Here is a 15,442-nt window from a genome sequence, read left to right on the forward strand (position 1 = left end):
AGGGTGGATGGAGCTCTGAGCAGCCTGGGATAGAGGAAGGTGTCCCTGCCCATGGCAGGGGGTTGGAGCAGGATGATCTTCAAGGTCCCTTCCAACCCACACCATTCTATGATTGTACGATCTGCAGGCTTTGCTGCAGGTTCCTGAGAATTCACACAACTACACTGGAGACCTCTGATAAAGCAAAGAACTCAGGATGACAGACTGCCACTGATGTCAAAAGATTTTTTGAACTCTTGTACGTAGGGTTGGCATGGGGAATCAAACAATGAATGTCACTAAATCCTTTCATGGAGACACAGGAGATTAAGGCTGAGCATATGACTGGGAAGGTTTCTATTCTCTGTATCAATAGGAGAAAAGTCTTGAAGGTGAAAAAAGTCAAAAAAATCTCCAGTGAAGCAGAGGGAGAGCAGTTTTACCCATAAATCAGGCCTTGCTCTGTGATTCTCCACCACTGCCTTCTGAGCTTATATCAGCAGACAGCTCATGTTTTGATCTACTTTAAGTAGGGAGAAAAATAAATTGTCCAAGTATCCTAAGCTTCCCACACAAGAGGCCCATGAGACAGTGCTCGTGAGGCAAGCACATTGTCAGATTCCAGAACATCGCAGAGTTTAACACAGAAAGTGTGAAAGAACAGGTGAAATTATTTATTTATGTAATGAGCAGCAATGCTGAGTACTTAGAGATTCTGCTGCCTTTGCTAAGGGATGGGATAAAAATAACGATGTCATTAATCTTACAAAGACATGTGAGAGCTTCTTTCCAGAAATAACTGTTAAGCATAAAATTTCAGGCATTAATCAAAGCATGCTGAGGCCTAACCTTCCTTAGGATTCCAAAAAAGAAATGTAAAGCAACAGGACAGTAAAGCAACATGAACAAAGGGGGCATTTAACCTTTATTCTAAGTGGGTAACTTTGGGGAAAATATGCTCAGGGACAGGTTATTGAATAGTTTAGATTTGCACTGATTCAGCTGGTTTTGGAAAAGCTGCAGCAAGTTTTACCCTCTCAGAAGTTGTTCCCTGTTGTCTGAAAGGAACCAGGAAGAAAGAAGGGCACCACCACATGATATCATGAATATGAAAAAAATACATATAAAATATTCAAATAAAATATTCTGCAGGAAGTAGCAAAAGAGGCATACCCATGAGGAAAGGAAAAACACAGGATAAAAAAAAATTGCTTAAGAGGTTCTTTCAGGAAGGAAAACTAGCAGATGCAGCACAAGGGAATGTAAACTCTGCCCAAACACTGAAAATAGAAGCAAGATTCAGGGGGAGAATTTAAATACAGAAAGATTTTTTTTTTCCAATAAAGAAGAAATGCAGCACAAGCAAAGATGAATTATATTTGTTTCCCATAAGCCAAGTCCAGGAAGAGATTTTGTATAAAGATGAATCATTTTATCTTGGATCCTGTTGATAAATCTCAAAGTGAGTGATTCACCTAGAAAGAGTATTTCCCAGGGAATGAGCTCTAGCCCTTATTTAGAGATGCCAAAGGTGTTCCTTAGTGGTCTGGGGATGCAGATAAATTGTCTGTGTCAATTCAAAGCTCATACACAGTTGCCATGAGGGGAAGTGTTAGGTCTGCATGTGATTTCCTGAAACAAATCAAACATTTCTGCAGAGGAACCCATCAGAAGCTGACAATATATCAAGGCTGTTTTCTCTCAAAATAGTTGACTCAAACTTTTTGAGCAGATCCAACTGGGTCAGGGAAAATCCAAAAACAAATGAAGAAAGAGAAATATATTGTGTCTTAAAAAATCTGACAGAAGAATCTAAACAATTTTAGCATATTAAAGTAAAACCAAAAGCTGTTTCAGTACAATAAATAGCAATAGAAACTGAGTATTTACAATTCCAAGTACAGAGTACACTACACAAATACCTTGGTTCAGCAGTAAAGTCTGCAAGACATTACTGGGGTGGTCCCAGTTGGCATTAAGAGAAAAATTCTGGGCTCATCTGTCACTTCCAGCAGTGGCACTAACAATCTATCCAGTACATTTTCCAAAGGCACTTTGCTCAGCAGGATCAGCTATGCTAACTCTTTCCATCCCAGCTGGAAATGAGCAGAGATCAGAAGGGACAGCCATACCCCAGGTTAACTTCACTCTTCATTATATGTGCAGAGAAGACCTGCCTCTTTCCATATCTTCAGCTGATTTCATGTATTTGATTTGCTACATTTAACACACCAATGAAAGACAACTGGAACCACCACTGACCACTGATCCTGGACCATCACTGTGCCCATCATAGGCACAGTTATCCTAAATACGTAACAGTTATCCTTAAATCCTCAGTGCCATCACTTGGGAAGCCCTTGTGTCCTATATTCCTCCCAAGTGTAATGATGGCACACCTCACGTGAAAAGATCTGCTGGTCCATTGAAGCCAGCTAATAAACACAAAGCCCAGCAATTCCAATTACATACACCAGCCTCCCACATGTCCTGGAGAACTGGGGACTCAAAAAGGACCCTGGGAGCCGAGTCCTGCTCTGTGCCCTCATTTTTTGGTGCTGAACTCTACCATAATGTACAGCTCGCACTCAACCATCCCTGACAGGCCTCTTCCCAAACCCTCACAGAGTCCAGAGGGTGAACGTGTGTTTAACTGGCTTTTTGTTATTTTAGTGTGGGAGGATTGTGACCTGAGCTTTGCCAGGGCTGGCAGAGCAGCTGCTCAGGCTGTCAGGGACCAGCCAGGAGCCTCAGATCCTCCGCTCACCCCACGGCTGCTCGCTGACGCAGCGTCTGGCTTTGGCACCACTGTCTCACGGAGTCACGGGCTTGGCAGGATCCCCTTACACCATTTTAGAATTATGACAGAGATCACTGATCCCTCCGTCTTCAGGAGACGCCACAGCCTCCCCTGTTACTAGCTGCCATCTCCCAAAGGGACACGCAGCAGGCTGGGCAAGCACACAAGGGCTTGGCTGCAAAGGCCACCGACACATGGCCTTAAAATGACACTGTGGAGATTCAAATTAGATAGTTGGAAACCAAAAAAAAAAATCCCTTTTAGGGTGGTCAGGCTTTGGGATAGATTGCCCAGGGAGGTGGTGGAGTGTCAGGACCCAGGACATGAGAAATGAAGAGCCCTAACTCTTTCTTCAAGCGCCGGGCTGGGAAAACAGACTTTGGAACTTTTCTCGGGGTCACTCTGACCAGCTAGAGATGCCAACACTGGAGGTGTTCAAGAGGCGTTTGGAGCTGGCACTGGGTGACGTGGCTTAGATTTAAAGACTACGGGGTCACTTGGGTTCACAGTTGGACACGATGACCTTAAAAGTCTCGTCAAACCTTGACCATTCCCTGATTCCATGACAGCGTCACCACGGCCAGCATCTCCATCCCTCCACCGCCCTCATCTCTGTCTCGCCATCGCCCTCATCTCCATTCCTCCATCGCCAGCATCTCCGTCCCTCCATCACCTTCATCACCATCTCTCCACGGCCCGCATCTCCATCCCTCCATCGTCCTCATCTCCGTCCCTCCACTGCCCTCATCTCCATCCCACCACCGTCCTCATCTCCATCCCTCCACTGCCCTCATCTCCATCCCTCCACCGCCCTCCCCTTCCCGCCCGGGGGCGGCGCGCATCCCCGGCGCGCTCCCGCCCGTCCGCACGGCCCCGCACGGTCTCGCACGGTTCCGCCCGGTCCTTCCGCCGCCGCCGCGCTGCGGGCGGAGCGGCGGGCCCGGGAGGCGGGTGGTGTGTCCGGCACGTCATATCAGCCGCCCGCCCGCCATTGGCTGCGCCGCCTCACCCGAGCGGGGCCGCGGCCGCCCGGGGCTGGCGCGGCGGCTCCCGCGCCCGGCGCTCGCGCCGCCCGGCGGGGAGGGGCCGGGCGGGGACGGGCGGGGCGGCGGCGCGGAGCGGAGCGGAGCGGCGGGCCCGGCGCTGCCTGCGGCCGCGGGTAGGTCGGCGGCGGGTAACGTGACATCCGCGGCTCGGGGTTTATAAACCTTCCCCGGGGCGCGGGCTGGCGGAGCGCAGCCGGTAGGGAGGCGGCGGAGCGGCGCAGCTCCCCCAGCCCATCCCGAGGTGAGCGGGCGGCGGGACGCGGGGACAGACGGACGGGCCCGGGTAGGGGGCGAGCCCTGCCCCCGCGGGGGTCGCGGGCCGGGGTCCGTGTCCTCCCGTGGGGACGAGGCGGAGCAGCCCCGGGATCACCCCGCATCCCCCGGCGCCTCTGGAGCCCGGGCGGCGCTGGAGGATGCGGCGGAGGGAGGCGCCGGCCTGACCCGTTGCTGGGGGCTTTACTAGCGTGTGTGTCCGTGCGTGTGTTTCAGGTGTCCGGAGGAGCCAATGCCCAGGTTGGAGAGCTGCGCCTGGAGCTGTTCCGGCACTGCCAGAGGAAGGCACAGGAGCCAGCTGGGGGGCACGGCGGCGGGGCTGGCCGCCAAGGTGGGCGAGATGCTGAGCTCCTCCGTGCCGAGCCCCTCGCTGCCGCTGGTGGGTCGCGCAGCTCGCAGCCCCAGCACCTCCAGCGCCAGCAGCACCGCCAGCAGCACCAGCAGCACCTTGAACTGGAGTCAGCACCTGGTGCAGAGGAGCGTGGTGCTCTTCGTCGTGGGTGCTTTCATGGCCCTGGTGCTGAACTTGCTGCAGATCCAGCGGAATGTGACTTTGTTCCCTGACGAAGTGATTTCTACTCTCTTCTCCTCCGCCTGGTGGGTGCCCCCGTGCTGCGGCACAGCAGCAGGTGAGTCGCTGACCTCCACGGGTGATTTTGGGCTTTTCCTCATCCTCTCGTGGAGGAGAGGCGGTGGGGCTGAATGCGTGACCCGTGCGCGCGGGAGCCCCGCATTCCCATCCGGCAGCGAGTGATGCGAGCTCGGCCTTTTGGGAGGATGCGCGCTCGGCTCCATCCCCGCGTGTCTCAGGGCCGGTTTTGAGCCGGTGCGCGGGTGAATCGGGGGGTGTCCCTGGCTGGAAGCGGGGCTCGGGCTCGGGGTGACCGCGGCGTTCCCGCCGCTCCCGGTGCCGCCCGCCCCGCGCGGGGCTCCCGCGCTGCCCCCGCCCCGCTCCGCCGCGTGTCGGCCCCGCCCCCCCGCCGCCCATTGGCTGCCGCCGAACTGGTGAGTGGCGGGCGGCGCTCGCCATTGGCTGCGCCCGCGACTGGCCACGGGCTGGGCCACAACAAGGAAGTCACGTGCGGCGGTGCGCGCGGCCCTGTCACCGGCCCGGGCCCCACAGAGCCCCAGCCGAGCCCTATCACCGGCCCGGGCCCCACAGAGCCCCAGCCGAGCCCTATCACCGGCCTGACCCCGGGCCCCACAGAGCCCCAGCCGAGCCCTGTCCCCGGCCCGGGCCCCACAGAGCCCCAGCCGAGCCCTATCACCGGCCTGACCCCGGGCCCCACAGAGCCCCAGCCGAGCCCTGTCCCCGGCCCGGGCCCCACAGAGCCCCAGCCGACCCTGTCACCAGCCTGACCCCGGACCCCACAGAGCCCCAGCCGAGCCCTGTCACCAGCCTGACCCCGGACCCCACAGAGCCCCAGCCGAGCCCTGTCACCGGCCCGGGCCCCGCAGAGCCCCACAGAGCCCCAGCCGAGCCCTGTCACCGGCCTGACCCCGGGCCCCAGCCGAGCCCTGTCACCAGCCCTTCTACTGTAAATTCATTGCTAAGGCTTTGAATTTGTCCTCAAAGACAGTTGTACAAATATGCTTGTGCTACTCCTACCAAAAAATCTAGAAGTGAGATGATTTATTATCTATCATCCAGTGACTTAAAATAACATGATGATGTTCTACCAGGCAATATATGGGGCATGATAATCAGTTTAAAAAGTGACCGGCCTGGCCCCCACCCCTGTCACCAGTCTAGCCCCTGCCCGGTGCCCCTTGCCCACTGCCCCTGCCAGCTGCCCTCTTGTTGTCCCTTGCCCCTGTCACCTGTCTGTCCCCTGTCACCTGCCTGCCCCTTGCCTGCTGCCCCCATCACCTGCTTGCTCTCAGCACCTTGCCTGCTGCTCCTGTCACCTAACTGTGCCCTGTCACCTGCCTGGCCCCTGCCTGCTGTCCCTGCCTGGCCTCTGCCTGCTGTCCCTGCCTGTCCCTTGCCCACTGCTGGGCACAGAAGGCTCAGGCCATGGTGTGATTGTCACAGCAGCTGGCACATACTTCTTGGTTTATCATTCATAACCCCCCCAGTCCATGTCTAGACAAAGTTTTGGTGAAGGGTTGGAGGATTAAAAAAAAGTTAAATTTTAGGAAATAAACCCACTGTAATGGTTTTTAATTTGCATTGAAAATACTTCAAACAACTCCTGCATGTTTTTGTTTCATGCAGTTGTGTGATGTCTGTTTGTATCACACAGTGAAGGGGGTATGAATGATGAACTGTAAACTCAAATGAATAATGAACTGTGTTCATTAATGGATGAACATTAAAGGATGAACATTAAGGGTTCATTAAAGGCTGGCCTGGGATATTCTCCAGTGAGAGTTCTCATAGTCCTGTCACAGTTGGATTAAACTTTGGAATTTAGCTGTTACCATAAGGCAAGAGTCCTGGTAGCTGGCATCAGAGCAGTGAAGCTGTTTCAGAACACATCTGTCTTGGAATAGTATGTTCTGTAACCTTCTTAACATAGCATTTCTTACAATTAGGAGTTTAAGGGATTAAAAAAAGAGCAGGAAAGGAAATTAATAAACATAGAAGTTGCACTCAGTAAAAGCAGCATGTCTAACCCTGGAGTTGTAACTCAGGGAGTTGCAATCCTTAGAAGAATGAAACTCTGGTGTTCTTGCCAGCAACTGAGCTAACACTACCCAATGTTTTTCTTCTATCAACTTTCAGACTGATAAAGGCTGAAAAATGCTTTATGGAGATAAACTTTGTCTGGTTAATTGTGTGAGTATCTATTTTTCCCTGATATAAATAGACCGATGGCAGCTGCTTGTTTCAGTTCATCTCTGCTTCTGTTTGGTATCAAAATCCATCTGACATGGACAGGAGCCCTGGGCTGACTTACAGCCCAGCAGAAGGAGAGAAAGCAGCTCTGCTAATAAACTTTTAAGTCCATGCAAATATTTAATTCAGGGCCTGATTCACAGCTGATGAATCATGTTCATAAAGCTGTCAGCCCTGCACGTGAGCAATGAACACAGATTCCACTCCTGGCAAAGCTTTTATTGTGCTTTGCTTTTATTGGTACAAGCCTTTGCTCAGGATGTCAAGTGACAAATCTCTTTAAACAAAAGGAGCTTCAAGTCAGATAACCTTAACAATGCAATATATATTTAAAGGTTCAAAGAGCTGGGCTTTTACTTCTTTAAAGTAGAAAAGGCAGGTGATAATTGTGTTTTTCTCATCAGGCTTACAGCAGTGTGATCAGCACCTCACTGCTTTCTCAAGCACTTTCATGCCAAGCTAATATTTAGCAATATTGGAGTAATCCTTGCCTGGCAGCTGGTGCAAGTGTTGTTCCTTCTCTTGCAGCTGTGGTTGGCCTGCTGTACCCCTGCATCGACAGCCACCTCGGGGAGCCCCACAAGTTCAAGCGGGAGTGGGCCAGCGTCATGCGCTGCATCGCCGTCTTCGTGGGCATCAACCACGCCAGTGCTGTATCCTTCAGTAGTGTTTGCTCCCTGGGCTTGCTCTGGGCTCAGCAAACTGGCTCTGCCACTCTCTGGGGTCTCGGGGAGGATTGCCAAGATAAGGGTGGTGCTGCTGGAAGAGAAGGTCTGCGATATAGGAATGTGCCCCCTGTTGATGGAGTGACAAAACTCTCCTTTGTCTCCTAAAACAGGAAAAAAAAGCCCAGAAGTTTCTCTCCTCGATGAGGTAAAAAAAGGCTCCTCATAGGACCTGAGGGGCTTCACCTCAAACTTAAGGATAGCAAATTGGATAGGAGCCAAAAAGTCCTGCCTAAGCAATTCACTAGAAAAAGAAGAGAACAAAGGAACCAATGGCTTTTGTGGGGTGTTTTACCAGGAGCAAGAACCTCTTGCACCCGGCTTTGGGTTTTCTCTGTAAAGAGTTTTGTTATTTTGCCTTTTATTAAAACTTTCTGTTTCCAATGCTGCCACAGAAGCCATCCACCTGAATTTATGCCTTCTAAGGTAGCTGAGATATCTTGGGTGGGATGTAAATCTCCAAGAGCTTATAAGACTGGCTTGAAGAGACCATATATCACTGTGAGACCTGCTGTAGGCTGCAGTGGCTACTGTAAGATGTGTAACACAGCTCACTGATATTGAGGTATGTCTTCTATAACTGCAAGCATAACAGTGTGAGCTGTGTTGTTTTAATCTACATCTTGTCCACATCTAAAAGTTAACACAACTAACTAGTGATGTGATAGTGAAAAGCACAAAATGTGTTCTTTGTATTAAAAATATGGTGGCTTGAGCAGAAAACCTGGGTAATCCAGCTCACTTAGGTTACTTGAGACAAAAATCCATCAAAGTTAAATGTTTCAAAATGTAACCTATTCTCTAGATGCTCAGTGTGACAAAAATTGATGTTGACTTTGCGGTCATGCTCCAGTCAGAGTTAACAAGGGCTATGATTGCTTGGCAGGTCTGAAAACCAAATCCTAAAATGTATTGTGTTTAAAGACAGAGAATTGTTCGCACTTGTTCAGTTATGGCCACAGGATATCTACAGACTTAAAAAGCACTGTCCTTAACATCTTTTTCCAGAAATTAGACTTTGCAAACAACATCCAGCTGTCCCTGACTCTGGCAGCCTTATCACTGGGGCTTTGGTGGACATTTGATCGTTCAAGAAGTGGTCTCGGACTTGGAATAACAATAGCCTTTGTAGCAACACTGATAACCCAGTTTCTTGTATATAATGGTGTTTATCAGTAAGTTAGCTGCTAAAATACTATTTCAATTCTCTTGTCTTAACTAAAAGCATGGGTGCACATGAACTGGAATTTAGTTGTTAATATCTTTAGCACATTTTTGTAAGAAGATGTTTTTGTTTTTGTAAGGTAGTGGTCCAGTTGTTCCAAATGCCCAGACTGTGAACTGTGGGTGGAAGGTGGGGAGCACTGGGATTGGGATGTGTGGTGAAATGGTAACACCTCAGAAAACTGAACTTCTGCTGGCTCTCAGCAGAGTGAATTTCTAAACTTTACTGGCTAGAACAAGGGCATTTAGAAGCTTGTGAAGTTTACAGACTTGATTTGGTCTCCCAAATTAAGAGTTTCTATCCCCACTGTTACTGCCTTTTTTTGTTTTTTGTTTTTTGGTTGTTTTTTTTTTTTTTTTTGTTTAAGCCCAGGGGAGAGAGTTCTGTATCATCTGGTTAAGAGCATGTAAGATGATGAAAATTACTTGTCTCTAACTTTCTAACTCGTTCCCTTTTCTTCACTAGGTATACATCCCCAGATTTCCTTTACATTCGTTCTTGGCTTCCGTGTATATTTTTCTCAGGAGGTGTGACTGTAGGAAACATAGGACGCCAGCTGGCTATGGTAATTACTGCATAATTAGTAGTTTCCTTAACAATCCAAATGCCTTCCATTGTTGTTAGTCCAAGAATAAACTATGCCTTGAAGGGTATGACTCACAAACTGTCAGAGTTAAATAGATGTATTCCTAAGAGCTGAGTTGTAAGCAGACAACCTGTGTTGCCAGTAGAGTGGGTATTGTCTTAGTAAGTGTTTGAATATCTTTTGTATTTAACTTTTTCCAGTGGCAGCCAAAATAAGACTGGAATCAGTACATTGCTCCTGCTCCATCAGTATTTATAATTAACATTTAGGGTAGCTGGAGAACTGAGACACTGCTGGGCTTTCTCTAATTATTCATGCACAAAAGTATATATAGGGAAATGTCCCTATATAGCATCAAATTCCACTGCTCCAAAATCAAATATTCTCTTGCTGGTTACTTCAGACATGATTCAAGTATCACTCCATATATAAAAGGATAATATAAATTGCTGTCTTGTTTGCCAGGTTCTTAAGGAATTATTTCCTTGTGGCACACTGAAGAGTAAACGTGGCTGTGTGTTTGCACATCAGCCTAAGGCTTGGTTGTGAAATGTGTTCTGACACTGATGGATAATAATAATTAATATTATGTTGATTTAACTTCTGTCTTCCTTGCTATGCAAGTCCTATATCCTGGAAAACACCTTTCAAGTTAACTTTCCTAAGGCTGCTGTGGTTTAGGTGCCTTCAATTTTTACTGCAGGGCATTTGAGGATTTTTAAAACACAAGTTCACCACTCCCCTTTCAAATCTCACTGATGCATGCAATCAGCATTTGGGTTTATTTAGGACTACATGTATGGAGGGAAGAGGCAGCATAATTTCTCTTTTTAAATTTGCCACTCACATCAAGTGGAAACCATACATTAACTGAATTCTGTTGAAGCTTTGGTATTGCAGCAGAGTCTCAAAATAAAATTATAGTTGGTTTTATGCTACAGTTCTGTATTTCACACAGTGCTTTCCAGTTGCTCTGCTGCTCCTGTTAGAAAACAAAGGAGGAAGGCAGCCTTAAAGAAAGAGCTAAAATGAATTTAGACACATAGAACTTTTTCCTTTACTATTGTTTCACCTGGCATCTCACCTGAGTTAGTTAAAATCGGCCTGGATCCTGCCTGCCGCTTTCCTGTCAATCTTGTCATCTTTCTTATAAAGAAAGTGGAAAGTTGGCAATGCAGAGTTTTTCATTCTGGTTATTTAGAGGTGTGTTCTCATGTGTTTTACATTGCCATTATTTAGTCAGGAAAAATTTGGGGAAGTGCAGCATTTTCATAGGAAGACTTCTACAAGTCATTGTGCAGCACTGTGTGCTGGAATTCCCAAGAAGTAGAGTCTGTAATCCAGTCAACCACATCTTTCTTCTATAGAGGTAATTCAGCAGTCCCAGTCTGTTTTGTCAGCCATTGTGGTTGTGGCAGGAAGATGGAATGTAGCAATTTTTTAACCCATACTTGAATTAAACAGTTATTTCTCTGGCTATATTGTGCTGCAGCCCCTGAGCTGTTTGATGCGTGTGACAGATATTTCCAGAGTAGAAGGGGGCACCTGTGGAAATTAATGAAGTAAAGTTGCTTTGCTTCTTCCTCAGCCCCTGTCTAGATTTTCCAGTTAGAAATGAAAAGTGTCCCTGAGACCTCTCCTCCCATGCTGATAAATGTTAGCTGGGAGATCCTTGCTGCTTTCCAGTCACTGGATTTCAAGGGAGCTCCCAAAGTGCAGTGTGACCTTTCAGCAGACTTGCTGTTAGCAGAGACTTTGGGGTTTTGTTTGGCTTGTTGGGATTTCTTTGCCACCAGCTTGAGGATGAAGTCCAGTGTTTTCTTTTAGTAGGTTTTATAGCAAAAGAAGATATGAAGATGCTGCTGCTGCCATCAGTTCTTTCTGCTCATTCTGACACCTAGAGTTGCTCAGTCAGTGCTCATCAGCTGGGTTAAGTGGGTGGCAACACTTCATTTTTGAGCTGTAACCATCTTTCTCAGCATCTGACAAATTAGTGTGGTATTCAGAACTTGGGCCTCACAAATATCTATTGTGTACTAGTGCTAGAGGCTGGAGAACTGAGAATGCATTCAGTACTTGAAAATATATTTGCATTTTGACCTCAGAAAGATAACAAGTTACAAGCTTTGTTTCAAAGAAAAATGGGTTAAATGTCTTGTAGTGACATATTGCTGCATTCCATACTAGAAGAGAGAGTTAGGAAGAAATGAGTAAGTCTCTGATACCAGGCTTTGACTGGAAAATGAAGTAGCTTGTGGTTAAAGGCAGTTTGAAAAAGGGCTGTTTAAACTGAATTAATGTCAGTTAAGTGAAGCATTGAGTGCCTTCTGCTAAGAAATAAACTGAGATAGAGAGGAGAGATAACAAAGTCTTATAGAAAGAAATGCAATTGGCAGATGGATTTTTCAGAGGCACTGATTGAGGCATCAAACACCCATAGTGATTTTTTTTTGTCCACAGTTAGGGAGCATGTCCTTGTTAAGCTTTTAAAATAAGCCATGCTCTCTAGGTCATTGCCAGCCTAACTGGAGTTACTTTACTATTTAATAATTGAAAATACTGCATCATGTAGTCACTTATCAGATGGCATTAAAATCTAACATGTGTTTGATGTTTTTTATCCATAGGGTATTCCAGAGAAACCACACAATGACTAAGCCTTTGAAGAAGAATACCCAGTGCCAGTGTGAAAGCAACTTTATGAAGATGTGTTCCTTTCTAAAACTGAAGATTATTTAGAAGAAATAATCTCTTTATGGGCTCACTGCACAAATGACTTGTGGGGAAAAAAAATTTATCCACTCTTAGAGTAGCCAAGTGAAATTAACTGCTTATCTTGAAATCTTACCCCAATTTACCACATAAGCATTTGCATATGGCTGTTCTCTGGAAGAGTTTAACACCAAGTGCATACAACTGTTCAGGCTAAGTGGCAGTTTTCCAAGTATTAGATTCCACTGTAAGTTATTGAATCAGCTGCCATGTTTTAAAGCCTTGAAACTGAAATTTAATTACAAGCTCTTGTATCAGTGCCCAAAGGAAGTAGATCGATGGTGCTTAACAATGATGAAGTAAGGTTTAATAGGAATAGTATTTATCCAAGTCTTTAAAAAATAGGGTTATTTAAAAATAAGAGTGATCAAAACAGATTAAAGGCATTGCACTAATGCTTTTAGGAGTCTTATGAAGGAATCATGCCCTTTCTTGTAATGCTGCATTAAGTTTCTGTCTTTGACGGTGGAGAGGGTTTGGGGATGAGAGGCTGAAAGCCCTAGTTTGGAATTTCTAAATTACTTCAGTATGAGAAGTAAGCACAGGAGACAATCTTGTTCAAATGTGAACCTTTATCAAGAGATTCCAACTGGAAATTTCATTACTCCTGAGGCTTGCAGTTAGATTTGCAAGAATCAAGCTCTGGCCACAATTCAGTAAGAAATCTGTGTGTGTGTGACTGTGCCTGCTTAATAATAGACCTTGCTTCAGTGTCTCACCAAAGGACATCTTAAATATCTCAAATGTCTGATGTCACTGAAAAACCATGCATTCCATGTCAGTGCTTGGCCATTTAGCACGTGCCTCCAAGTTCTTTGATTTGTCATTTCCTCCTAGAGCTGTCCTTTGAATCTGTGTTTGGACTGAAATGATGAGAAACAGAATTGGGCCTCAAATGTGATTTAAACTGTATGTGAAGAACAGCAAACAGCTTGTGTTCTCAGTTCAGTTTCTGAAAGAGATCACTACTTGTTTTTACACAACCCTATAGAACTTGCAATCTGTGATTGCCTTCTTAAAAACAAAAAGTGCTTATGTCACTACATTAAACATTTGGTGTTTCTTAATACATAGTTCTGGTGAGCACAACGTATTCATTTGATAGCTTAGGCCACAGGAGACCTAAATAGCAAGTATTAGGTCTTAAAAGTTGAAGTGCAATGTACAGTAAGTCTGAGCCTCGAGTTCTCTTCAATATCGATCATTTCTTATGAGAGATTCAAGAGAAAAGGGTTCTGAGTTCATTTCAATGCTGCATGGAGTCAAATGGAGCAATAATTTATTTAACTAGTAAAGCTAGTTTTGTTGTATCTTACATTGAACCCAAATTTTTAGAAATACTCCCAATTTTGTGGTTATGGTGTACTTGTAAACTTTTATGGATTTGCCTTTTTGTATTATGCAATTTTTTTTTTTGTTGTGTTCTTTTCCAATCTTACATGGCTTCAGTTATAGTTAGAGGCTTCAGTTAAAGGTTGAACCATCAAAACAGAAGTTGAGGTGAGGTTTCTGTTCTGGCTGTTTTCACTCTTCTAAGGGAATGCTAGCAACAAAAGTTTAGCACAAAGTCTATACTGCAGAGCAGACCCCAATTCTAACCTTACTTTGGTGTAAATCAAAAGTAATTTCATTGATATAAGATCCATCCTCAAATGTTCAAAACCTAAATAGTGAAATTTTATAGAACTACTTGAAGAGATTGGGACAGGTTCAGCTCAACTGTTTAAGGAGCTGCTGCCTTGCTGGAGATAGAGCTTTGTAACCATCTTGAAACCCTTTTCAAAATGTTGTGAAACCAGATGTGAGTAAAGCTGGCAGTGATCTCTATGGATATTTGAGAGAGAAGTATCTCAGATTTATTTATAAAGACTGAAACTAAATCTGTACCTGTTAGAAATAATACAGCCAAAAACATAAGTCAAAAGTTCGTTTGTTGCCAATACTTCTGAGTATCTTAACCAAAGTGATTTAAGTTTGGAAGAGGTGGGGAGGGGAGTGAAGGAAACTTGCACTATTCTGAATTTGAACACTTAAATTCTCATTCTTACTGGTAAGTTTTCAGCGGTGTGTTTGGTTTTACACTTTTTTTACTATTAAAGTTTTAAGATCAAACCATGTTTGCCTTGGACTCTCTGTGCTGGCATTATGCAGGAATCTTTCTTGAAAAGGACAGTTGTTATGGTTGCATAACAAATATTCAGTCATGCATATGCAGTGGTTTAAAAAAAAAAAAAATCCTAAACTGAACTTGGCAAGATCAGCTTCAGCAGGGGTTGTACAGTTGAAGAAAAACAGCCTTGCTATTGTATAGCAGGAAAGCAGAGTAAGTGTGTCGTGGTTTTGTGCCTTAAAGTACACAATCTTCCTGCCATTGTCTTCCAAAATGCTGAAATTCATAATCTGAAACAAAATATGGAGGGGGCAGGGTAAGCATGCAAATTCCTGCTGTGGTTTGGTTGTGTGCAGCAGTGGTTATTGAAGTCTGAAGCATCTTGAAGAGTGCAAGCTAAGAATGAGCTGTTAAGGCTAAGCAGCTCTAATAGCAGCTCACAAATTTAGACCAAAAGTCTTCAATTTTACTGCACTTAAATGCCTGTTTTAGACTTCTAGAAGTTGCTGCATTTTCAGTGGAAATGTAGAATGACTTTTTGGTCAATTTTCAGTTGCTTAGCTGAAGAAACCTTCATTAGGCAGGTTAACTGCCTTTCTTAACTTAAAATTTCTTAACTATTTTAGCTGGAATAGCCTGTGTTTAACTTCAGTGTAGCAGCTGAGGAGGTGTTATCAGCTCCAATCTCATGGTCCATGTTCTCCAGGTACATTGATTTCCCAGAAATTGCACTCAAATTTTGTGAAAAGGAATTAAATACATGTTTTTATGTATGTGAATATGCACATATATATATATATACACATATACATACATACATACATATATATATATATAAATAAAAGGTTGTGAGACACAGCCTGGTCTTGGAGAACTAAAGCATGATGGTCTCCTTTTGAGTCAGGAACAGGTGTACAAAGTTTATAAAGGAAAAAAAAACTGCTCTTCCCAGCAAGTGGGATGATTTGACGTGTGCATATTCCTGCAGATCCATCCTGTGGCTTGTGCAGCCTTTGGCTTTAATCATGGGGATTTGCAGGTGCTAAATTAGCCACAGGAGGGCCCATGGTCTGTTCTCTGAATG

The 15,442-nt window shown here is 45.6% G+C and overlaps 1 protein-coding gene across 2 annotated transcripts; it reads left to right on the forward strand.

The window, feature by feature from the left end:
- The first annotated feature begins 3,903 nt into the window (after positions 1-3,903).
- INSIG1 (insulin induced gene 1) lies at positions 3,904-14,360 on the forward strand. 2 transcript variants are annotated; one of them, XM_058023171.1, is made up of 6 exons: positions 3,904-3,938; positions 4,315-4,727; positions 7,469-7,593; positions 8,674-8,840; positions 9,356-9,455; positions 12,104-14,360. In XM_058023171.1, exons 2-6 carry the CDS (start codon positions 4,331-4,333, stop codon positions 12,131-12,133), a joined length of 819 nt encoding a protein of 272 aa, XP_057879154.1. In that variant the 5' UTR covers positions 3,904-3,938; positions 4,315-4,330; the 3' UTR covers positions 12,134-14,360. The 2 variants fall into 2 exon arrangements, with proteins under 2 accessions (XP_057879154.1, XP_057879146.1); XM_058023163.1 differs by lacking the exon at positions 3,904-3,938 and adding an exon at positions 3,949-4,066.
- Positions 14,361-15,442: the final 1,082 nt, after the last annotated feature.

This window comes from Melospiza georgiana, chromosome 1 (genome assembly GCF_028018845.1).
Source record: "Melospiza georgiana isolate bMelGeo1 chromosome 1, bMelGeo1.pri, whole genome shotgun sequence".
Classification (NCBI taxonomy): domain Eukaryota; kingdom Metazoa; phylum Chordata; class Aves; order Passeriformes; family Passerellidae; genus Melospiza; species Melospiza georgiana.

Coding starts and splice junctions, on each gene's coding strand:
- INSIG1 (XM_058023171.1), top strand. CDS start 4,331: ATGCCCAGGTTGGAGAGCTGCGCCTGGAGCTGTTCCGGCACTGCCAGA. Junction 7,594..8,673: donor GCATCAACCACGCCAGTGCT/GTATCCTTCAGT, acceptor ATCTTTTTCCAG/AAATTAGACTTTGCAAACAA. Junction 9,456..12,103: donor TAGGACGCCAGCTGGCTATG/GTAATTACTGCA, acceptor TTTTATCCATAG/GGTATTCCAGAGAAACCACA.